General features: G+C 40.0%; 1 protein-coding gene across 30 annotated transcripts in view; it reads left to right on the top strand.

Annotated features, from left to right (window-relative positions):
- HTR2C (5-hydroxytryptamine receptor 2C) overlaps positions 1 to 24,402 on the top strand; it is a 186,649-nt gene that overhangs the window by 120,944 nt on the left and 41,303 nt on the right. For 19 of the 30 annotated variants that reach the window (XM_072877416.1, XM_072877418.1, XM_072877403.1 and 16 more), the window contains one exon: positions 22,045 to 22,687. In XM_072877416.1, coding sequence (XP_072733517.1) covers positions 22,303 to 22,687 — 385 coding nt within the window. In that variant the 5' untranslated portion in view covers positions 22,045 to 22,302. Of the gene's footprint in view, positions 1 to 12,277; positions 12,385 to 12,802; positions 12,872 to 18,719; positions 18,810 to 21,030; positions 21,238 to 22,044; positions 22,688 to 24,402 lie in introns of all 30 variants that reach the window. The other 11 variants (XM_072877419.1, XM_072877394.1, XM_072877425.1 and 8 more) reach the window with 7 other exon arrangements.

Genomic DNA, 24,402 nt, shown 5'->3' with positions numbered 1-24,402 from the left:
GTGTGAAATCTCAGAAAGTGTAAAAATGTCAAAAGGCCTATGTAAACTAAAAAATCTCAACAAGAAATAAGTTTGGGTCAATTTGGGTCATTCTAACATCTTGAAATCTTTGATTTCTATATAATTTTTAATATGACTTTTTTGTGCTGCTACTTTGTTAAATATAAAAATGAAAAAGTGATTTCAAACTTCAGGATTATTTTTGTTTTCAAACTGTAAAAATGAAATTTTCTCAATGTTTTTCCCCAGTACTTTCTGTTGAGAAATGCATCAAAACTGTTTGCCCACAAAAAACTTTTTATGTTGACTTAACACATTTCTTTGGCAAGAAAAAAAAGTTTTGTGGAACTATTCCTAACCAACTCTAGTAATAAATATTCTCTTCATTACCTCTTACCATTTGCAAGCAAAACAAGTGAACAGGATTGCTACAGAGCCAGAATTTATCAGAGGTGTCAAGGTAAAGCAGATTAATTTTCTCTGAGCATACACAAGGCAGTCTTTATGGCACAAGAGCATATGAGAGAATAAACAATCTTTACTAATTATTAAATGGACATAGCAGAACTGAACCATCTCATACTTCCAGAAGCTAGCAATTACTTTTTCACACCTCTGGTTTAGTCCCTTTATACAAAGGAGAAAACCTAATAAATACATCCCAATATCTATAACTTACCTGATACCAACACAGCCTGTTGAACCAGTTATAAATGGCTTAACTCCCATTTCTGTTCAGTGACATCCTGAACTGCTGTGATATGGTGGGAAATTAGCTTCATACCCTAGGACATCCGGGCCTCGGCGTGGAGACTGTTAAGCAGTGATGCCCAGTCTCCTCAGATGGAGAGAAGGGTATTTTTAATGTCAGAAGGAGTAAGGGTCTACAGTAATGGCTTGTACTAGCCTTAGTTTCTGCATTTTGAAGAATGCCAAATTCTGCAGGTAAAAAGACACAGAAAACTAAAGTAAAACATAATAACTACTAAGTAACTACTACTAAAATGAATTAAAAACACACTAGTATATTTACAGAAGTTCCTTTTATCTGCAGTTTCCCAGCTTGTTTCTGTCAAATGAAATTGTTATCGGTTGCGCACATTAGGACTGATCTCCTTTCAGATGTAGGTGTCTCCTCTGTGGCAGTGCGAGGACTGGGGTGGGCAGGAATGGGGAATCTGTGATGCTGCTCTGCAGAGCGAGATCCTGGAGTGGTGCTGGCACACACACAACACGCAGCCCATGCCAGGGCCCAGAGGGATGTTACGTGCAAGAGCTGCTGCTTCTTTACTGACTCTTGTTTTATGAAAGCCTGTGCACCTGTGACATATACTGCAAGGATTTTATGGGGTAGTTCAGAAAAAGCCCCCTTCCTGCAATTCTCTGTTGGTTTATTCACACTTGCAGAAGCCTTTTCCTCTGCCTAGGGCAAAAGGAAACTTCTCCTGCTGCAGAAGGTGGAGAATTCACTTTAGTGAATGATAATCCCCCAAATGATAATCCCCCAAATTTGTAGAGAAACACGGGGCTAGTCAGTTGGGGATGCTGCTTCAATATTTTCAGGCAATTTGCAGCATCCTCCTTGCAGCTGAGGGAACTCTTCCAGCATGCAGGAACATACAGTGGAGATGTTCCCTTGTTATATGTATTTTCTGTCTGTAACTCTAAGTTATGAGCTGTGAAGGTAAATCATAGCAGCTGTGCTACATTTGTTTTGGAAGAACCTAGTGGTAACCAAGAATACAGCTGTCACTGGGAAAAGGAAGGGTGGAAGATACTATTTTCAGTCACATAGGAAGATGGTGCTCAGCTCTAAATTCAGCCCAAACCCTCTTCCAGGTAAGAAGGTCCTTTCCCAGATAACAGGGATTTGAGGTGGAGATTGCGATAGGGGAAATGCCCAAAACCCAGGAGCCTGGTTTTATTCTCTTTTTCCCCCTGGATTTTTTTTAGAAAAAGAAATTATTACAGAGTTATTTATTACTGACAAATGGATTGAGATAGGACTCATGTATGGATTATATATATATTTGTGTGTATATATATATACACACACACAAAAAGCTTATTACCTTCCAGCCTGAGCTGGATGGTGGTAAATTGGGAAGAAATCTTGGTTTTCAATGGCAAGCCATTCTGGTAGGACCCAGGCAGGGCCTGTTCTTAGATCTCACAAAACAGTGCAGAGCTTGGTAATCTGTGTAACATCTGACAAGCACCGAAAAATTCCTCCTAAAATAAGGGATACTCCTGGCATGGAAGAATTCCCTGATGGTTTGTTGCTATCACTGTATCAGCTCTGCAAGTGAAGCATGTTGAAGCATGGGGGGAAGAGAGGAAGAGGCTTAAGTGCACAGCTGCTGTTACTCAAAAATCAGGCTAAAGCTCATAAAAATCAGCGCACCAGGCACACCTGGGTATGTACGGCTTTGTTTTTGATAGCTCTGTGTGAAGTACATCAGAGCAAACATGTTTCATGCTGCCTGTATTGATAGAGATCTTCTAAATAACATTTATCCAAGCAAGAAAAGAGGTAAGAGGATGTTTATAGAAGTCTTTCCTGTCCTTGTCTTGTCCAGAGAATTATTTAGGATTATAGCTTTGCTCATGTGTTATTTGTGTGCATTTTGTATCATTGAGAGCCTCTGTTTTCTGTCTTCACAAAAATGTAGGAAAAAAATTACGTAATCAGCTGCTCATCTCTGGGGAAAACATGATCAGGCAGCATAGCCTGTTGGGTTAAAGTACTGCAGCCCTGTCTGCTTATTTTGTCAGCCCCTGGATGTCAGTGCAGTAAGCTGTTCTTGGTGGACCTAAAGGACAGAAGGTTAGGATGCATGGGTTTGCCTTTTCTCTGTGTGCCTATAATTTTTTTTTGGCCTTTCACTTAAATTTCTGTTGTGATGCTGGCAGCAGAGATTAATTCCCTCTCCAAAATGGTTCTAATCTGGGGTCTTTTCACTAGTAAGGAAACATGTTCAGCTGACTGCTGACACAACATCTGTAGGCAAAAGGCTTGTGAATGTCAAAAACATTCCTGGTTTAGGAGTTTTGTTGTACAAACTGTGCATGTACTAAATTTGTATGGACTTTGGCTCATGTTAAGTTTCTGTGACGCTCTGTAGATATTAAAAAAAAAAAAGTTTTCCAATGCAAATGAGGTCTGTTGGCACCAGCAGCTCTCTCAGGCCAGAATGTCCCCCTGTGCTGTGGGATGCCCTGCTTGCAGGCTAGTTCCCAGCTGGCTAGCTGCAGACTCTGCTGTGAATGCTCCTATCCACCCAAGAGTGATTAGTCACCATCTTATAATATTAAAAACTTGTTTGGACATTTGAGCAAATGTCTATAGTATTATAGGATAAATTTGCCCTGATCTGATTCATCCCAGAGACTGACTTGCCCCAGGTGTGGCTTAACCAGACTGTAGATCCTACTTGCATCATGCTGGAAAGGGATAAGGTACCACGGCTTGCTCACAACGCAATGTACAGGAGCATCGGGGCCTCAATCCCTGCTGCCTGGCCTCGCCTTAGGTTTGGCACAGCTGAGATGTGCGGGTTTGGTTTGGGGAAAAGCAGTGTTGTGGAACCCTGCAAACTTAAATGCTATCTTTAGGGAATACAGTGTGTTATTCTGGGGACATCTGCAAACAGTGTTGTGGTGGAAGAATGGTGTCAAATGTAAAGCTTGAACCCTTTCCTTAAATTTTAACTATTCTGGATGTGGAGCCTTTTAACAATCTCTCATTGAAGTGTTTGAGTGCAAAGTCACTGGCCCTGAGACTCTTTTAGAACCATGTGTCTAGTGCCCAAGATCAGAAAATTAAGAAGATAATACATGCTGCTTTTATATATATAGTTTGCTTATACTTTGCTTTCTGTTTTTGAAGCCTTTAGGAGATGTATTTTTCATCTTTTGTCTGCAGCTGTGAGACCTACTGTCTCAAAGGGCTGGGATTTAAAAACCCAAGACACAAGATACTGAAAGACTTGCGAGGAAAACCTGTGACAGTTGGCAACACTAGGCTAGTTTCATTTTTCCCAAAGTACTATGAAAACAGGAATCTGAGTAACTTGCGCTGCTGTTACCTCTCATAACTGGACTTCTTTTGCAGCTTAAAAGAAATAAAGTAAAAAGAATTCATTTGATATTAAATAATAGCAAGTGGGAGCAAGAACTATTTTAAGATGTTTATCAGAATTCTCTATAATGTTGTTTAAAAAAATAACTTTAAGACTGAAATTCCAGCTTTGTCCTGCATTTCAGTTGTTCCTGTAAAAAAGCTTATTCTGTATTTTTCCCGTTATATGTGAAGATTCAGACCTGTGAGGTGCTATCTCTGTTTCTCTCCTGGGAGCAAACTGCATGGAATATCTGGCTTTGATGTAAGCTCTTGCTTTTCCTGGGTCTTATTTTTCTTGTTACGTTTTAAATATGCATGTTATTATAATGAGCAAGCTACCAAAATATCTCTAGTTCTCAAGAACTAAGCCCTGTTCTTCCAGCCTTTTCTACCCTGCCCTCCCAGTCTCACTCCTAGGTGTTGTCACTGAAGCCTCACAGCTCTTCTGGAGCCTGGTGAGAAGTGACCTTTTCTGTAAGCTGTCAAACAAAGTGGCTTTATCTCACTTGCCATATAAGTAGCAGAACTCACTTTGTTCTCTGTGGGCTGCAGTGGCATCGTGAATAGGATCAAGGGGAGAAGTGCAGCACCCTTGTTTCTGAATGAATCAGCTGCTCTGATTCAGAGCTGGATCTCATAGTGTTTCAGGGCTTCTGTGCTGCAGCATGGCGCTGATATTTTTGGCAGAATAGAGCCCTTCTACATCCGAATGACTACAGTAGTGCTTTTATCTAGATAGTGCAAAGTATTATGTCTTTCAGTCTTCTAAATTAATTTAATGCTATAGAAGCACCAAATATAAAAAATTTTGCTTGGTACTGTTACGCCTTATGAATCCTCAATGAAGTTACAATTTCTAGTTTTTCGTTGTTTTTTTTCTGCTTTCTCCTTGGTTCTGTGCTTGAACAATGTCTGTCCTCCCGCACAGCTTTGCTAGGGAAGTGAAAGCAGGAGTAAGTTCTCATATCCTTACTTTCTGAGCTCTTCTCTTCTGTGCCCAGGGCAGAGTTGCCTGCTGGTTTTGTGGGGCTCAGGTCCCCACATTTGGTGAAGTTTCTGGGCCTTAGGTCAGTATATGCCATAGTAATAATACTTACACCATCCCTTGGTCCTCAGCAAATGTGAAGTTGTACAACTTGGCTGGTAATGGAAGAGCTTTAAGGTAACGTGCCTTACTTTGCACTTGCCATTGGCTCAAACAGGATCTTCTTTGTGTTCAACTTTTTTTTTATTATTATTATTGATACAGAGACAGACTACTGAAAGAGGATTTCTTGGGTTGCATCAGCTGTGCTTAGGTGACTTTTTCCAGTGTTTCAGAGGCATTTTGTTTCTAACATTTTGCATCTCAACAGCTCTCACAGCCATACATAAACACTGAGACTGCAGCTAGGTTCAAAATCCTCAGTTTTGCTCAGGAGCTGTGAACTGATATTTCTACCCGTTATGTTTAATGACTGCTGGTTGCCTCTTCCATCCCTGAGGTTTCTAACAACTTGTATTGCGCTCCGCATTTTGGGGAACATGTCTGCCTTCCTCCAGTCTTCCTTTCTGGTGCAATATTGCAGATGGGTGTTCCCAGGTGTGTGTTTTGGTAGCCTTGGTCTGGAATAATGCTCAGACGCCTGTTTTGCCAGATCTCCTTGCTTTCTTTGCAGCTCTTGCAGAGTCTTGCGCAGTAGTACATCACCACCAGCACAGTTTTTGCTGCCTACCACGTATTGATGTTCTTCTTGCCCAGAGGTGTTTTCCAGCAGAGAACATCGTCCTGCTTTGTGTCGGTATCTGTATTGAACTCCTTGGTTTTCTGACAGCTCAGAGTAGCAGAACAAAGCACTTGAGTAAGATATTATTTTTAATGACACTGAGAGGTCTGTTAATTTTGGAGCAGAACACAAAACCTAGTTCTGCCTAGGGCAATCTCATGGAAACTTTTATGTTGTAACTGGAAACAAGGCTTGGGTCACACTCCACACAGGAATTTCTCCTCAGTAAGGTTCAGATGTTCATGTAGCCCTGTGTTGTGGGCTTCTGCATCTTACCTTCCTCATCTTTACAGAAGGATCATGTATCAACAGGAGTGAATTCGTTTTTACTTCGGGGAGTTACTGAGACAGTTCATTAAAGAGCCTGCAAGCTAAAGTTGTGAGTTCAAAACCATACGCCTGATAGCTGGAGTGACTGGCCCAGTGGCTTTTTCCCCCAAATTATTGAGATAGCGAGTAGTGGTGGCAGCAGGGGTTTGTGCCATGTCCCCTAGTCTGAAGGTCACAATTTCAGCCCCACAGACTGATTCCCACCAGCAAGGCACTGTGGCTCACGGCAGCATCAACGGGGTGGGATGTGCTCCTGTTGCCCTGTGTGGATGAAGCTGATTTCGGCCTCACTGAGTAGTTAGGGTTTCTAATTGCTATTTGTGCTGCTTTAGTGTAATAAAACTGGGAACTGAGAAATGTGTTTGCTACTTCTTTGACCTTTATATGCAAATCTTCCCTGAGGATCAGATGTGTGTGAGAGAAAAACAATGCCGGTGTAATTTAAAAATTATATGATGACATTTGTTAGCTCATCTGCTCATGGAAGTCTATTATTGCCTGTTAATTAATGGAAGTAACATAATTGTTTCATTTTTAGAGTGCTGCCGTTTATCAAAATGTGTTTGTAACAGTTACACTGCCTGGTGTAAAGTTGCTTAAAATATTAGGTTACCTGCCCTGATGCTGCTTGTTCTTAAATATTTCCATGATCATTTCTTTGTATTAGTTGATAGCAGGTTTAGAAAATGATAAGATTTCTATGCATTGATAAGATGCATTTTTACTGTCACAGAACTTGAGACGTGTTTGTGTTGTTGCACAAACGTACCCAAGCCCTGTTTCCGCAACTGTTCCAAATGCCGGCCTGCTGATGCAGGGGAGATCTCCCTTCAGCTGGGATGCACAGGAAACACGGTCAAATAAATGGGAATCATACAGGAAACAGGACTTTGGGCTTCTGCTTCTTGGCTTTCCTGTTTGCTAATAGGTCAACAGGCCAGCATAATTAATTAATCCAGCCTGCACAGAAGTTGTATCTATTTGGCACAATGCACGTGTGTATTGAGAATCCCAGACTACCGTTGATGGAGCAGGAGTGCCTGTGTGGCGCAGCACATGCTGTGCAAAGACAGAGCTGACTTCCAAACACAGCCTGACTGTGTGTGTGTCACTCTTCTCCCCACATTGATCAGCAAAGTAATTAATGGGCCGTGTGCCCAAAGAGAGGTGTCTGCTGCCAACTCCCCAACCTTAGTTCATGTCTCTCCATGCAGTGCTTTCTGTAGTTGTACTTACAAGCTCAAGTAATTTCTACCTCAAACTTAGTTTGTTTGAACTTCTTCTCTGGCAAGAGACCCACTCTTTACTCAAAGACTTCAGATGTCAGAAAAGGTATCATGCCCATTGGCTTTAAACATAGTTTTGCTCCTTGTGAGACTAAACATAAAAGAATTAAATTCCAGCTTAACTGAAGTCAGCAGCAAAACTCTCATTCACTTATAATCAATGGTGCCAGCACCCAAATTATTTTAGTTAGTGGTGATACTGAAGTTGTTAGAGATCAGAAGCCGGGAGTGATGGACCTGCCCTGTGGTTTTTGATGGAGTATTTCGCTTCTGTGAAGGGCTTGTTGTTACCAGAGGAACAGAAGTGTTTCTCTTTCAAATGTGCTTTACCCGGCCTGGGGGGGAGACAATGTTTTTCCCCACTTGACAACTGACGGTTTGTTACTTCCTTAACTCTGAGCTGTTAGCATAGATATTACCTTGCTGACAAAGTGAAAGCAATTTAGTAATCGCTTGCAAGAGAAAATTGACTCCATTAGAGTTCAGTTGCCTTTATTCCAGCCATTAAAATGCAGACGCTACCTGATTCATATATAAATTGTTTTGATAGTTTCATTATTTTTCCTTAGTCAAATTTATTAAAAGTGCATTTGACCACCTCCCTCTGATATACTTGTGCTAGCGTGACCTGCGTAAGGAGAGGTTGGTCTCCCATCGCTTACGTGGGGACGGCTCTCTTTGGGTCTCTGACTGCAACACAGCAGTCATCCACAGCCTGGCTGGAAAACACAGTTGATGCCCCTGACAAATTTCACCCAAAGTTTAGGTAAATGTAGGAAAAAATATACCTTTAAAAAAGGAAATGGCTGCTTTGGCTCCTGTTTGAATGATGCCACTTCTAAATGCTAATTTTCCTTCGTAGATTGTCATTGAGACCAGAGGTTGTCTTTACGTTACAGTGTCTGCTGCTTTGTTAGTCTTTAACCTTCATATTTTCTCCATCGTTATGTTCCTGGTTTTGTCTACAGCTTCTCTCCTATTTTAATTTTATTTGCTGTGGTCCTAACCATTTTGTTACATGCAGCCAAGCATCTGCCTGCTCTTTGCAGCACCAGCCATCTCAGGACTGTTTCCCTTCCTGCAGTTTCAGCATGCCTCATGCACTCTATTTGTCATAGAATCCCAATTGTACAAAATCCTTATTTCATGTGTATGGTCATTAAGAGAACCGGGTTAATCCAAATTGCATCAACTTTTATAGACCTCCTTTGCCTTTCACGTCATGCTAGAAACTGAAGTATTTTCCATTATGTTTTGTCTCCTTCATTTCATGTTTCATCTCCTTCATTTCGTTTTTCCTGACTCATTTGCTGATGTCATAGATGACAGTTTGTGTCACTGCAATTTGCTCCCATGGAAATGACTCCTGCACATGTGCACGTGGCATCCGACTCCTCGCGCTTCATCTCTTACATAATTTGGGAGCTGTCAGAGCTCTACCCGAACATGTCCATCTGTCTATTCTCTCAAAGTTAATGAGCCTTTTTCTTCTTGCTTCAGGCATATTACACACCCTGACTTATTCATAGATGATGTCTATTAAAATTGCCAAATGCTTTGAAAATTAAACTATTTCTCTAAATAAAGAGCCTGCTTCTAATCTCATTGAAGATGTTTCAACGCAATTGGCCTATTTTCTAGTACAAATCAAGAGTGACTATACTGAGGTCTGTCTGACCAGAGGGGCGATTGGGCCTTCTTGTTTAATTGAAGATATTTGTGATTTACTGTAGTGTAAGAGCTCAGAATCCGCCCCTGTCTTAGTCTGGGAGCAGCAGCACAATGCAGAATTTACCTGGAATAAGGCATCCAGATAAAAGTGACCTCTCATGGCACAAAGCAGTCAGCGTGTGGGGGGTTGTTTGTTTGCTTTTAGAGCGGTGGCACATACAGAAAAATATTTTATGTTAATTATTACATTTCTCAAAAGGGTGAAAGGGAATGAAGGGAAAAAACATACAGTTCATAATGGAGTTGCTACATCAGTCTAAGGAGAATTAACAGTGAATTATGAATATGAAATAGTAGGCCATTAACTGAAGTTGGATAACAATAAGCAAAGTAGGGGAAAAAAGCTCAAATTCATATAATTGTATTAAGAAAATCAGTAGTGAATTTAGTTCATACTGGAGTATGTTTTCCCCAGAACAATTTTGGGGAAAAAAGAAAAGTAATTTAAGATTTTTTTAATAGTCAGTCTTTTCTATTTTTTTCTTTCTCTATTACTAAACCCAAAGCTGATCAAACATTTTGATTTCTGTCCCCTTTTTTCTTTCTCTCAGGTGTAAGGCCTAGGAAAGGAAAGAAGCTAGAATTAAGAAACAAAATACTGTTTTAAAAAAGTCAAGCTAAAAAGATTTTTTTTTTAAAGTGTAGATAATAAGATTTAATCAAAAGCCATGTTGTTAGAACAAATTTTAAAAAGTATTAAACTGTCCCTATTCAATGCTGAAAAGGGACAGCAGGCTTGCAAAGTGCCTGCGTACATATGCAAGGATGCATCTGATCAGAGAGAGAAGGGAGGGAAAATGGAAAATGGGTGACACTTGGGATCCTGGATTTCAGGAGGAAAGCTGGCCCGGGGGAGGAGTGCTGATAGCCCCTTGGGCTGAATCTGTGGGTCAGCCTCCTTGGAGCTAGTCTGGGTGCGTGTCAATGGGAGGGTAAGGTCAGCAGGGCTGTGGGTGGCCTCCCCGGGGGATAACCCATGTTACAACCCTGTGGTGCTGTGGGTGAGGAAGGAGCAGGGTGAAAACTGATGGAGAGAGCCAAGGCAAGAAGTCTAATCTTGTGGGAGTGAGGAAGAGGGGCTGAGAGCATGTTGGTACGCAGAAAACGATGTAATCATTTCGATGCTAAAGACCAGTTAGATGATCGATATAGCTGAAGAAGAAAATGTACTTTCTTGCAAACACAGAACTTGCCAAGAAAGGCAGAGGAATACTTGGAATTCAGAAATGTGTTACAAGAAGCTTTGCCTCGATATCACAAACCTGCTTGTGCAAGTAGTCTCTTTTCTTCAAAGCGAGAGTCATGACTATGATTCTGCCTCAGTGGAGCCTACAGAAAGAAATGCAGTGGGGACAGAGGGACAGATGGTAGTGGTCAGTTCCACTTTGCTGGAGTCCACCACATATTGTCCCCTTGGCTTGGCTTGTTTAACCATGCTTTTATTCTTAGATGACTCTCTTGTTCTGCTGTTCCCATGGATGACTGCAGCCTAACCATACTCGCTTTTGCCCAGCCTCTGAGCTGCCTGGGTACGTGCCGGTGCTGGTCTGCATGGCCGTGTCCATATGGCACAGCAATATCCGGGGCTTACTAAATTTCTCAGTGCACTAACACATCTTAGGTGCAACATATCCATGGCCTGCTGCCTGGAGCTAGCTCACAGGAGGGATGCTCCTGCCTGTGAATGCACAGGCTTGTTCCCGTTCAAATCATCTATCTTGAAATAGAAGTTTAGTGAATAAAAATACAACTATTAGGACTCAAGTGTCTTGTGCCAGTGACATTAATTCCTCTTTATCTTTACAAGAAATCCCTTGCTTGGTGTATATATATAGTTTAGATTATATTTGTCTCTTTCATGTCCCTCTTGCACTGACGTAAGGCTCAATGCTGAAGCCTTTGTTTCCAACTGATAAACTCTTAGTTTACAGCCAAATTCTGTTAGTTATTTATAGTTTGTATTATCACATTTCATTATTAGTTATGTGATTATTTCAGTCCTCAAAGCCATTCAGCTTCTCCTGTGCGATGTTCCAGCCTTTCCCGATGTGGGTGTTGCATCCTGGTTTTGAATCATCAGTACGTGTAATTCCCAAAGTAAATGTTTTGTTTTGGCATCATTAAAAAAAAATCAGAATGAAATGACTATCAAGATCAAACTTTGCCAACCTCAAAAAACAACTTACTTCCAGACCAGGGCTTGGTTTTTCAGCCTAATCCACTTTCTTCTCCTCTACAGCCGATTCCATGGCAGTTTCACAATTCCTCTGTTTGTCTTTTTATCTGGAGTTGACCTAATAATTTCTCTGGTGACACCATATCAAATGGTTTAATGAAGTCTGTGTAAATTAGAACTACTGCATATTTTTTGCCTAGAGAATGGGATGTTAAAGAACAAACAAACAAAATCCCAAAACACCAAGTCAAGACTGTTACAATGTACATCTGGGAAACTCATGTCACATTTTATAGTGCTTTCCATGTATCATGTCTTTAATTTTGCCTTTAAATCTGTTCTGAAATGTTGCCTAGCTAAGGTCAAACTAAGAGGTTTATAATTGTGTGGATCATTTTCTATCTTTAAGTGCAGGCATCACACAGACCAGTTCTTTTAACTGTTTCAGTCTGATGTTGTTCTTTGTCCTTTCTTTTTTTTTTTTTTAACCTGTTGTTAAGAGTTTTCTTTTCTACCTACTTTTGTCTTTAGGGTTTCCCTTAGTACTGGTTTACTAAAATATCCAGTTGTGAATATATTTAGATCAGAGAAGTGTTGGCTTTCTGAATTTATACTGTCAGTCATCCCCTTTCAGGTCCATATGGATCAGTTTTCCAAGGAAAAAAAAGAAAAAAAAACTAAAAAAGGAAAAAAAAACCACCTTTGCATTTTTGCAGTGTTCTTTGGGTGTGTGTTTGTTGGTTTTTATTTTGTGGTGTTTTTTTGGTGTGGGTGGTGGTGGGGTTTTTTGGTTTTATTTTTTTAAATTTCTTTAAGGAATTACTTAACTTACCTTTTATCAGTCTCTGTTCTCTAACATTCCTAGGATCCAGTGTATTCCTCATATATTAAATAGCCATGTGAGAGCCTGTAAAACTGGAAGAAGAGGAAAAACACAGCTGCCAGGTCATGGTCCCCTTCTCTGCTGGGAAGGTAGAGCATCTCCATAGACCTTAAAGAAGAGGTGCAGTGGTGGGACAAGAGCTTTGGTGTGTAAGAGGCTGCACACTGCTGAGAGCTGGGTTCGAATCACTCCATGAGCATTATCCATACAGTAGTAACCTTTGGCTATTCTTGCTATGAATAGTTACATTTTCTATGTAATTGTTCTTCTATCAACTGTCGTTAGTTATGTATGAGATACAGATAAGTCAAGTAACTCATGAGTATTTCAATAATCCCTTCTCTGACATTGTACAGGTATATGAAAACACATATTTAATTATACTATTATAGTAAAAGCCCTGAGTGGTTTGTCAGTTCGTTAGGGGCACTTTTTATTATACTTTGCCCTTTGCTTTGCTTTTCCCTGGCTTATCTAATGCTGTGATTCTTTTTTTTTTTTTTTAAGATGCTCAGGCAGCACTGACAACAGGAGGGGCACTCAGTGGCATATATTAATAATGCATCACCACATTAGGTAGGAGGCCTCTATTAAACATCTTATAATTTAAAATAAATAGCTCTCTGAGCTTTGAATTAGAGCGTTCTGCAGGTTCAGGTGCTTACTGGGAAAATCAATTTAAGGGAGAAGCAATTTCAGCCATGTGAACCCCATGGTGAGCAGCCATGTCCTGGTGACGTACCAGGCTGCGCACAGGCACAATGGGTCAAGCTGCCTGAGCCCTAGTCCATGTGCAAAGTGAAAGGAAGATTCTCTCTGGATCACCTGTTGCATGTGGTGCAGGGTGTGCCCCAAGTCACGGCATAATAAATCTCAGTTTCTTCATTACAAAATGAGTGATGTTACCAAACTGGCGTGATTTCAGAAGACACAGAGAGCTGGAGTGAAAAGAAAGCTACAAATGCAACATCAAACGATTTCTTGCTTCATTAAGAAATTTGCCTTATTGAATAACAGATGAGTCACCACCATTCCCCTAAAAACGGGAACATGTGTTTTATGTAATGGTGTGTTCATGCCCTGACTCATGATCTGGCCTGGTGAATATTCATGTTCTTCCTTTCCAGATTGACTGCTGCTCTCTACTACTATTGCAAAGTATGCACAACAATTTAAGAATGTCAGGTTCGTTTTTGTTGAATGTGAGATTTCCCCAAAAACATAATTTGAAAATAAATCACTTCATGATTATTTTTTATTTAGATGCATGTATGTATTTAGGTGAGTTTTCCTATGGGTGCATACATACTGGTAACAAATGCCATATATAGATGCTATGTCTGTGCCATATATGCCACAACATATGCCATAACTTAGAATTATGAAGATATTCAACCACACACGGGATAGAACACTGTGCTCCAAAAACTGCTGAAAACTGTGGAGTCTTCTGGTTTTTAAATAGGCGTGGCTTTAAAACTCACAAAAAGTTAGCTACAGAAAGCCAGGCAAGTGTTTTTGTTGTTTTGTGTTATGATGTTTCATTTTGGGAGCAAACATTGCAAGTGCTCATTTCCAGACCTTAATGCTGTAAACAAAGAGCTGTCATGCAAAGCATTTAAGAGAGGAGAGAAAAATTGGTTTTTTGTGAGTAGGAAAGAGTTTAATAGTACTTTACTACAACAACCCTGAAAAGCTGAGGGTAAAAAACCTACCACATAAAATTTTCCACCGATGTTGCATTTGATGTTTACCACATCATACGGCTGAATTAAAACAGGACTGAGGGAATGGCACCCCAGTGGTGGCAGAAGGGGGGTCTTTACAGCCACAAGAGCTGCCTTGGGGGATTCTGCAGGCTCTCAAACCTCCGTGTGCCAGGGAGCACATACACACGATGCCTACAGCAAGTGTTGACTTTTTAATGCTGGTATTGAATGCTTTCAGTTATTTATTAATAAAGATGAAGCAAAATCCAAATTTTAACTCATGATTAACTCCATTCACAGTGGCAGGTAAACATCCCCCACAATAATAAGGATCCCAAAATATACCTGCCAAGGAGGCTGAGGGATGCTCAACTGGTCTTTTTACGAAGGTGAATTTCAGTCACTGGGGACATGCTTATTTAAAAAAAAAAAGTTAGTTTGGAATGATATCTACACACAGAAAATATGAGCAACTATGGTGTAATCATCCCAAGAACTTAGGACAGTATGTGATGAGACTCAGATTTATTCTGTAGTAGTGTTTCTGCGTGTCTGAGCCGAGAGAGCAAGTTTATCATTGCAGGGAGTGGCAGAGTATCTACATCTTCTTGTGAGGCTCCCAGGTGCTCTTCCACCAAAGGAAAATAAAAAATAAGGATGCTAGTCTTACTGCCAGAAGGTAGATTAAGGTCTTTTCTGTGTGCTTGTATTGCCTTGAAATGTCTGGAAAAGAAATTAATGCCTTTCTGACTCAGTATGAGGGAAGATACAGAGAGGGAAATTAATGCTATTTGTTTTTGGACAGAATGGTAGTGACTCATTATTATGACCCTACAAAATATCATTACTTGAGCTTGTGTCTGAGAAAATCCATTTTCCTCTTGCTGTGAAAAAATGAAATATTATTTTTTAGCTTGCAAGTAATAAATAGTTATTTTCTGTGTTGGAATTAAAAAACAGTGGTAAAAAGCTGTGTTTGGGGAGGTTTCCCTAAGGTCTTATTAAATGTTTTTTACACTGATTTATCTCCAGTACCTGCTGGGAAAAATTCCAGAATTTCTTGCAAAACTGAAGAGGGAGTATCAAATACTTCCTTAGAAAGAAAGTCCCTAAACAAAGTGCTAGTAATATGGTCCCCCTTTCAAGAGTGGCTCTGGAAAGTATTTAAGTACTTAAAATTAGGCATAAGCACTTCTCTGGACTGCATCTTCAGTTAATTCTGAAGTGGGTATCTGCAGAATAATCATTAGGTTTTGATTTTTCCCACTGAAATGATTGTGTGAAAATGTGCCTCTCTGTTGATAGTGCATGTATTGCCTTCAAAAGACAGGAAGATTTCCTGATGCTACCAAGAGACTAAAACTAATTGGGGCTTTCTACAATTGCCACTTTTCAGAATATACTTGAACTGTAGGTTCCTCAGGTGCCTGCAACCTCAACAGGTGACCAGAGGTGAGGACTTGGCATTGCTGCGTGCATCTCCAGTGCGATAGTGGCATGTGTTGGTGGAGCTGTAGGGTCCTGGTCCCCACACTGTGCAGACTGGGGTCCTCATGGTTGTACTCTCCCACCTGGGCATGCAGTTTTGTTTCTGGCCTTGGGGAAACAAAAGGGGACAGATGTGCTGGTCTTATCCTGAGCTTGACTAGTAGGGACAAATATAGGATGTGTATCCAGGGATAGGGGCTCAAAAACACCCCCAGGTTGGACAGCTTTGCTCAGAAGCACATTCTGGATCCAGTCATAGAATAATTTAGGCTGGAAGGGACCTCGTGAAGGTCTCTAGTCTAACCCCATGCTCAAGGCAGGACTAACTTTAAAGTTAGATCAGACATCTGAGGGTAATCCCCAGATGTGTTTTGAGCATCTCCAAGGATGGAGATCCCACAGTCTCTCTGTAACCTACTTCCCTTGTCTGACCACCCTCACTGTGATTTCTTTTATCTCTTTTTTTTTTTTGTATTTTATGCATGATTTCCTCAGATCTATCACTTTGACAGTTGCTTCTTGTCATTTTGCTGTGCAGCTCTTGGAAGAGTCTCACTGTCTTCTCTGTAAGCACCAGCAGGTAGCTGTAGACAGCAAATACATCCATGTTCAATGCCTTTTCTCTGGGCTGAAGCAAGCCCGGTGCTGAACCAAACCCAGTATTTAATGTGCTTCAGCCCCAATAACCTTGGTGGTCTCCGTTGGACTTGCTGCGTTCTCATACAGCATTTAAAAATAGATCTGCACAGAAATAGGGATGCATCTTAGTGCTGCTACAAAAAGGAGAAAGATTAGTTGTGAGTGCCTAAAATACAGAATTATGTAAATATAAAAATACTATTTTATTCAGTCACTAAAACTAAATGGGCCTTTGCAAGGGTGTCATGAAAAGATGTATTTTAAGGCAACCTTCTGTTCCAAAAAAAAAAAAAAGAAAATTAATTTGTCAATGCATTAAAAAAATAAATTAGTAAAGATGCAAATAGCAGGAAATACAGAGTTTAGAGTGTTACAGAGCCTTAAATCTGCCTTTTTGAGCCTAAACTGTGTATCCTATTATATAATTTTAAATTATTTGCCATTTTGTAAAGGGCTTCATGGATCTATAACAATTTATGTCAGCTGACTATCTGGCTCAGATAGTTGTGAACTATCTGCCACTGTTTTTTTCCTGTCAAATATTGCAGTAGTTGCAGTTCAGTTTACCCGACTTCATGTTTATTTTTACCCTTATGGAGGTCTACCATCAAAGCCAAGGCTGAAGGAAAATCTTTTGATTTTAAAATATGTTTGATCTTTAACAACTTGTTGGCTTTCATCTGCTTATCAATGAGATGTGAATGCAACTCAGAAAATTGAATACTGCTGATAGTTTAGGAGGAAAAAATCTCTTTTGCTCACATATAGTCTTTGTGCCTTTGACAAGCCATTGGACGTTGCTTGTTTTTCTTGCAGGGAGGGAATTGCTGAAAGTCACCACTTTTGATCATTAAGTACTTTTGGTTTTTTTACAGCAAGACTTACCATGTATTTATGTATTATTCTCCTCTCTGAGTCTGCCTGAGACTCAGGTTCTTTTTTTGTGCTAAATTGACAATCCTTGATTTCCTATCCAATTTAAAATGCATACTGTTAACATTAAGGCTATGAGTCCTGGAGAGTTATTAGATGATTTACGAGAGTGCAGGAGCTCTGCAGTCTGTCCAGGAGAGGCAGAATCCTGTCTGAGGACTGGGGAACGTCTCAACTTCTCAGCAAGTGGCTGATTTTCTCCAGGAAAAAATGTTCTGAGCTTTGAAGGGTAAAACAACTAAAGACAAATGTATTTAATTCAAAGGAAAAAATAATTGTGTTTATTCCAAGAAAGGTTGGTTTGGTTTTGTTTTTTCCTTTTAGCAAGAGTAATGGTGGTAAACACTTCCAAAGGTGTGTGAACCCCCCAGTGCCCCACCAGTACAGACCTATAAACCACCGTACTTTTGTTTCGCTTTGACTTAACCTTCTGGAATATCTGAAAACTTCAGTGTACCAAACTCTTGCTTTAAATAATTCATGTTTTCTTGATAGAAGAAAAACAAAAATGTTTTTCTAGCTTCAGTTTAGAGTAAACTGGACTTAAAGACTGAAGGAAAAAAAAACATGCCCAAAGAACTCATTACTTACCTCTATCAAAAAGCAAGAGTGGCATAGACAAGAACTTGGCTTTGCTGAATGTTTACATTTTAATTTTAAGGACTGTTGGTAGTAGATTGAACTGGAATTGATGATTGACCACAAAATTGAGTACGTGTGCTTTGAAGTTAGCTATTGGAAAAAAATCTGTGGTAGGCAGAGGTTTTAATTTAAAATTATGGAGATATTTCTTAAATATATGCAGAATTCATGAATAAAATGTGAATTATTTTTCTGGTACAGTGATGTGCTTAGAAGACTGTAGCTGAAGGAATTAGTCATAAAGTTTTACCTTGTGGAGACTGAGGGATGCAGTGAAAAAGAAAGCTGATGACTTCAAGCCAGAATCCATGTAAAATAACATAAAAGTATTAACAAAGCAATAGGAGAGTTAATTCTGAAGGTGGAGCCCAATCTTGAGCATTGCTGTAGTCAAATTCTCACGTAACGTTTTTCAAAATTAATATGCAAAATGCTTCCTCTATTGATTTTAAGGCAGTTGAGAGAGTTGTTTGGGGTTTTTTTAGTTGTGGGTTTGGGTTTGGGTTTTTTTTTTTTTGCAGGGGGGTGGGGTTGGTTTTTTTGTTTGGGGTTTTTTGGTGTTGTTTTTTTTTTTTACCATTATAATCTTGGATAAAACCTATACCACTTTTGAAAACCCTCGTTATCCTGATGTCCTCTCCAAGGTATTCCTGCCACTAGAGAACCTGACGCTATTCTTGGTTGAATAACAATGATTCTCCAGGCAGTGAAAACTGAAAATAAAACAATAAATAAAGGCAATGTAGAAAAAAGGGGGTCAGTGAGACTTGATAAGGACTCTAGCACAGGGTTTTTCACAGAAATGTGGTAGAACAGAGCCAGAAGCATTGGCTCAGATGTAAAAGTCACCCCTCTTCCATATAATGTTTTTCTTTCTGTTTATGCCAAGGTAAGAGATGAAGGTCCATCACTGCTTATGCCAGACCTGATGATGGCTGAATTTAGGCAACATCAAAACAAGTGGTGATGCTATTCTGGTCTGAGAGTTAGCTCTTCCCTTCTCCATTTCCCAGGTGTGTGGACTTGGTTGCACCTGGGGCAGCTGTCGGTGGCAGCGAAGAACAAGGGCTGCCAACTTCTTTCTGGCCACCATCAGGGACAAGGTGACATACAGAGCAGTGCCAACATCTTCGATCCATCTAAACCAGGAATTTGGAGGCTATAGGATAAGCCAGATCTCCTGCCTGTGTCATGGCTTTTTTTCTACACATCTCTTCTACATATGTACCCAGTTATTTCAGGTGTTGCATTTCCATAAGTGCGCCTGGGAAATGCTTTTTTAGGTGTCTTTGTGATTTCCTTTTCTTTTCCTAGTTCTGTATTGGCACAAAAATAGTAATGGTTCTCTTCATGAGTCACTCCAAGTAATAGACAGGTGAATGGGCCAAGTTTTAAAAGAAATCATAATTCTTTCTAATAGCAAAGATAGAATCTGGAATCTAAGATTCATTTTTACCATGATAGTCCTAATTAAAAAAAATTATTTTCTCAATATCATAGCATAATTTTACTCTTGCATGTAGAACATGTACATTTTTAACTACTGACAGGAGTGTGGGGGGAGGATTATTGAGAAATCTGTTAGACTTTAGAAAATATAATTTCTTGCTGAGAAGTTAGTGTGTACCAGATTTGCAGAATTTACTTTGTGTAGAAAGCATTTTGCTTAGTCTGTCTCTGTGTGTGTTTGGAAACCACTCATTTAGTGCAAGCAAATGAATTTTGAAGTCTCCATTTCTTAGACCTTCCTGACGAAACTCATTTTTCTCCTGACAATAATTTAATTCAAAGCAAATTGTATTTGGTGACTAGTATAATTAAGGAACCCCATGCTTTGCAGTAGATTAGTAGCCAAATAACATACATTTTATTTTTGATATTAAAACTGATGAATAAGCAAGTGATAATTCTGCCTACTGAGTTTTTTTACTCCATGCTCTGATGCAACATCATTCATGGAAGAAAATGTTATTGCAAACACATTTGTGAAATGCAAGAGAGAATGACCCTACTAACCATTTCAGAACTTAGTTCTGAGCAGTTATAGAGTTAGACATTTTTAATTCAGAAATCTTATCTTGCAGTTACATTGGGGTTTGGGGGTTGTTTGTGTTTTGTGGGGGTTTTTTTTTTATTATCTAGAGTTGAGGCACCTCCCTGCCCATGTTCCTTCGGCAACCCCAAACTAGCACGTGCCAGGAACATCCAGCTCATTTACATCTATGGCGAGAGTGGCAGTAGCGTCACCTTCTCCAAAAACCTCCTAGAGCTCAAACCTGGGAATAAGTAAGACCAAGGCTGGGAGTCCTGCTGTCTGACCATGTCTTCATATTTAGGCATGAACTTTCTGCTCATCCTGCCAAAGTATTATTGTGACATGATCAGGAGTGCCCAAGAGTCATGGGACCAAAGAGAAAGAGTTTCTGGAGACCCAGAAATTCCCATTGGCTTTAATGGGGGTGTCCTGCGCAGCAAAGCTCAAGTGTCACAAAGCTGCCTAGTGTTTCCTTGACTGTGGAAAGGGGATTTGGAAAAATGGTTACTTTTGTTCACAGCTTTAAAGTAAGAGCTGTGTTTTGAGGGGGAAAAAAAAAAAAGAAAAAAAAAAAACAAAAACCAAAATCCCCAAAAAACAACAAACCACCAAACTGAAGTATTTTTAAAACTTTCTAAAGACTTTTTTTAGACCAGCTAAGTTGGAAAAATAAATGGTCCAGTGACTACTTGCTAATTCATGTGCATGAGCAGCTGCAAAATTATTTTCTGTGCACATAGTGCAAAACTTCTTCCTAAATATGAGGTTTAGAAACCCTTTGGGAGTAATTAACTATAATGCAGAAGCAAATCTGGGTTCATTGTATGCACTGCTCATTTAAGAAATGTTTTTGTGCACAAAGCCCATTAGTAAACTTTCAAAACCTCCATGAATGTTAAACGTTTTATTATAGGACTCTGAACACTTCTTATTTTACATTAAATCTAATGTAATCCCATGAATTACATTTAGCTTTTGATCCCTGCATAGCAACTTGCTGTGTCATATGTGTGCCACAGTGTATTCAAGGGCTAAAATCTGGCTTTTATTTAGTTATTTATTTAACAGTGATAGAACAGCTCTTTTCCTGTGGACTACACAAAAAGTTGAGGATTTGTTCAACATAAGTTGCATGCTATTGATTTTATTCTACTTACTGGTCGACTTCCATACAGCGTGTGGGGTTTTTTTGTTGTTCTAGTAACTGCTTTCCTTCTGTGCTTTTATTTAAGCAGTTAAGATTAAAGTTAACGGTTTAGCTAAGAGTTCTGTTTAATTTGCTGAATTAGGTCAATGCATGAGGCTAATGGACTCCTTCAGAGGCAGCAGCGTGATGCTTTCTGGCCTGTATTACATGGGCAGTCAGGGGACGTAATCTGACTTGCCCTCACTTATCAACTGCTTTGTGAAGAAGCATAAATCATGTGAGATACTGTGAGGAAATCTGTCCTACCGACTGTGTGTGTGGTGACGGTGCTGATACTTGCACGTGCAAGGCAAGTATCCTGGGCAGTAGTATCCAAGTAGTAGTATCCAAGTATCCAAGGCAGTAGTCCTGGGCAGCAGGCTGGTGGGACAGGGCTTACTGGCCCAGCTGCATGCTGGTGATCAGCACAGAAGCACAGCAGCACAAAAACAGATGAAGAAGAGCAGAATAACTGCACAGCTTTTATGAAAGTTTGCCCTTTCTCTTCTCTTAACTCTTTGTTATCTTTTTGTTTGGAGAGATTGACAGCATAGCATCATATAATGTTACCTAATATATATTGTATCTTATCCACCATTTATTTCCCAATAAAAAACAAACTATGATCTTCATTATTATAGGAGATTTAATCATTAACATCTGAGTGTTTTTGCAACACCTGCACTTTATCTCAGAATACGCAAAATATATCCAAACACTTCCATTTAAGGTGAAGGTTTACACTGTGCTTTGGCTGCACTATCTGTATTGGTTGGAATTTTGTGCAATTACTATTTTACACAGCGGCAGAGTATCTGTGAAGTGGCTATCACTTGAAACATATTTTGCTCTTCAGACTTGCTTTTGCAGGTTTCACAAAACATTTAATTAGTGATAATCAGCTTTTAACCAGCCAGAGCACACTGATGTGATTCTCTCCCGCTCTCCCCCATAATTGTAGGCATAGTCTGTAGCCATAAGATAAATTACTTGCAGTCTGGAGAACATCCTAGCCAGCAGGAAGGGAGAGAGTAAGAATGTCATTCGCATGGGGATAAAGAAGGTGTTGTGTATTCTGTGATTTCAGTGAAGAATACACTTTTTATCTCCTTTTCAGAATGGTGGACCTGGAAACCAGCTGGAGATTGCAAAGTCTCCTTTCCCTCGAGGTTGCTGGTCAGTGGTCATCTTCCACCACACCCAAGGAAACTAGAAGAGCTCCACGCTAACTTCTGTAAGGTTTGTTTCACTATGGAAGATCAAATTATTTTCTGGCTCAGGTTTTGTGAAGTTCGGCATCTGCCTTGGACCCGCAATTTGGAAAAGGGATCATCTCTGAAGCACGGTTAAGAGACAGAAAAACCAGTCCCAGACAATGAGCACTTTAAGTAGCACTGGAATATTACTCAGCTTAACGACAGTGTCTGTTACGCTGGATTTTAGTTTGCATGGTGGTCTGATGGCTTGGTCCTTAAGCAGCAATCTGACTCTGAATCAGAGTTTGCCTACATCTGATCCTCTTAATGCCTCTGAGAAGGGCGAAGTCTCTCGGATGTCCGTGAGGGAGAAGAACTGGCCAGCCCTCCTGATCTTGGTTGTCATCCTACTGACCATTGGGGGAAACATATTGGTAATTATGGCTGTGTCCTTGGAGAAGAAGTTGCAGAATGCCACAAATTTCTTCCTGATGTCCTTGGCGGTGGCAGACATGCTGGTGGGTATCCTGGTCATGCCCGTGTCGCTCATTACAGTCCTGTACGGTAAGTGGCTTCCCTCCTTTTCTGACTGTATGCATTCACAGGGAATCCCCCGAGGCTGCAGCAATCTGCTTTGCCCAATTTTTCAAGTATTGGTAGCTTGGGGAGTATCAGTGTGGACTTGGCCATGGGTCTGTGCTGGTGTTCTCCCTCTGCTGGGTGAGGGCGGTGCTCTGCTGGGAGCAGAGCTTGTTTCCATGCTGCTGGGAATGATTCGTGAATGGTGTCAGCACTGTTTTGTTTTGTTTGGGTTTTTTTATTGCCAAGGTCACCCAGAGAAACTGAAACAGTGAGTCAGCTTTTTACCTTTTGGTTGGATTGCCCCAAAATTAGCTAGGATACCAGAGCTTAGGGAAAAGCTGAAGAGTGTGTTTGTGACTGACCCAGCTCTAAGCCAGAATCAGTCCTTGAGCTCCCACTGATATCAGTGGGATTTGAGCACTAATGTATTTAAGAAAGGAGGTTTGCACTAGTAGATTTGCCATTCAAATAAAAGCCTTCACTCTTGGCATTTATACCTGAGCTTGCCTTGTGTCTTTCAGGGGGGTCATTTTGCCTTTCTGTGCCTCAGTTTCTCTGTCTCTAACCTGAGAAAATACCTTCCGTTTTAAAACACTTTGAGATCTGCATGTATAGGTGTAAGTATTTATTGCTCCCCTACTATATTAGGGTCGGTGTGTTTGCGCTGAAGAGGGGCATTGCTCCTGAAGTCAAGTGTAGAATCACTGTTAGCACTTCAAAGGAGTAAAATATCAAACACATCCAACTTTCTCATCTGTCTGAGACTCTGAATCCAAATTTTTTTCAGTGTGGTGCTAGGACTCTTCATCCCTGGATATTACAAAGGGGTATTGCATTCACCTCTGTATCTCTGATCATGGTGTTTGTATACTCACGCATCAATATAGTGTGTGTGTGTTTAATAGATAAAGATCATTTTCAGTCTGTTTTCAGATTTTCTATGAAAAGTATTTTATTCATATCTCTTGGAAACAAATAACGCTGTTTACTTACAGATTTGATTAGAAATTGGTTTACTGTCCTATGAAGTAAAATGTAGGAATATTTATGTGACTTCTTCCCTTGCCTAAATGATTAAGTCACAGAGATTCATTTCTAAAACACATTGATCAAGCATACATAATTCCAAAGCTTATATAAGTTGTCTACAGGGGGTTAAATCAATATGTGATTTAGGTACAGACCTAGCCATTGAGATCTTATGCATAAAGCTTTCTATTTTGGGCTGTCAGAATAGTTCCATCTCTAAATCTTCTGCGTATTACAACATGTGTATCTTTTTTTTAGCATTTTACTCCAGTTCCCTGGAGCCTGAAAGGGAGGATATAAATACTGAATTATCTGATTGACCTGCACTTGCATAAATTCTGGGTTACCCAGTGACTCTAAAAAGGTGAATTTATGGAACTGATCTTTCTACATACATACTTTCTGAGTCTTTGGAAACTAATGGAAATGGATTTTCTGTTCTGCCTAGAAAATGATTACTTAAGGTCATTTAAAGGTGTAAACCATGCTGCATATTTAGAGGCAAGTAAATATCATTGATCTGAAGAGGAATTGTAATTATTCCTCTTTTCTACCAGAGCACCAGTATTAGCTGTTGATGGCCCAAACATTTCTCTGCAGGCAAACAGCACTAAATAGATTTTTTGGCAAAAGTTATAATTTCAGAACAGTCATGGAAAATTTGTGGA

This window comes from Ciconia boyciana, chromosome 12 (genome assembly GCF_034638445.1).
Source record: "Ciconia boyciana chromosome 12, ASM3463844v1, whole genome shotgun sequence".
In the NCBI taxonomy this organism is placed as follows: domain Eukaryota; kingdom Metazoa; phylum Chordata; class Aves; order Ciconiiformes; family Ciconiidae; genus Ciconia; species Ciconia boyciana.
The sequence above is the reverse complement of the archived record's forward strand: the minus strand, read 5'-3'. Positions and strand labels throughout refer to the sequence as shown.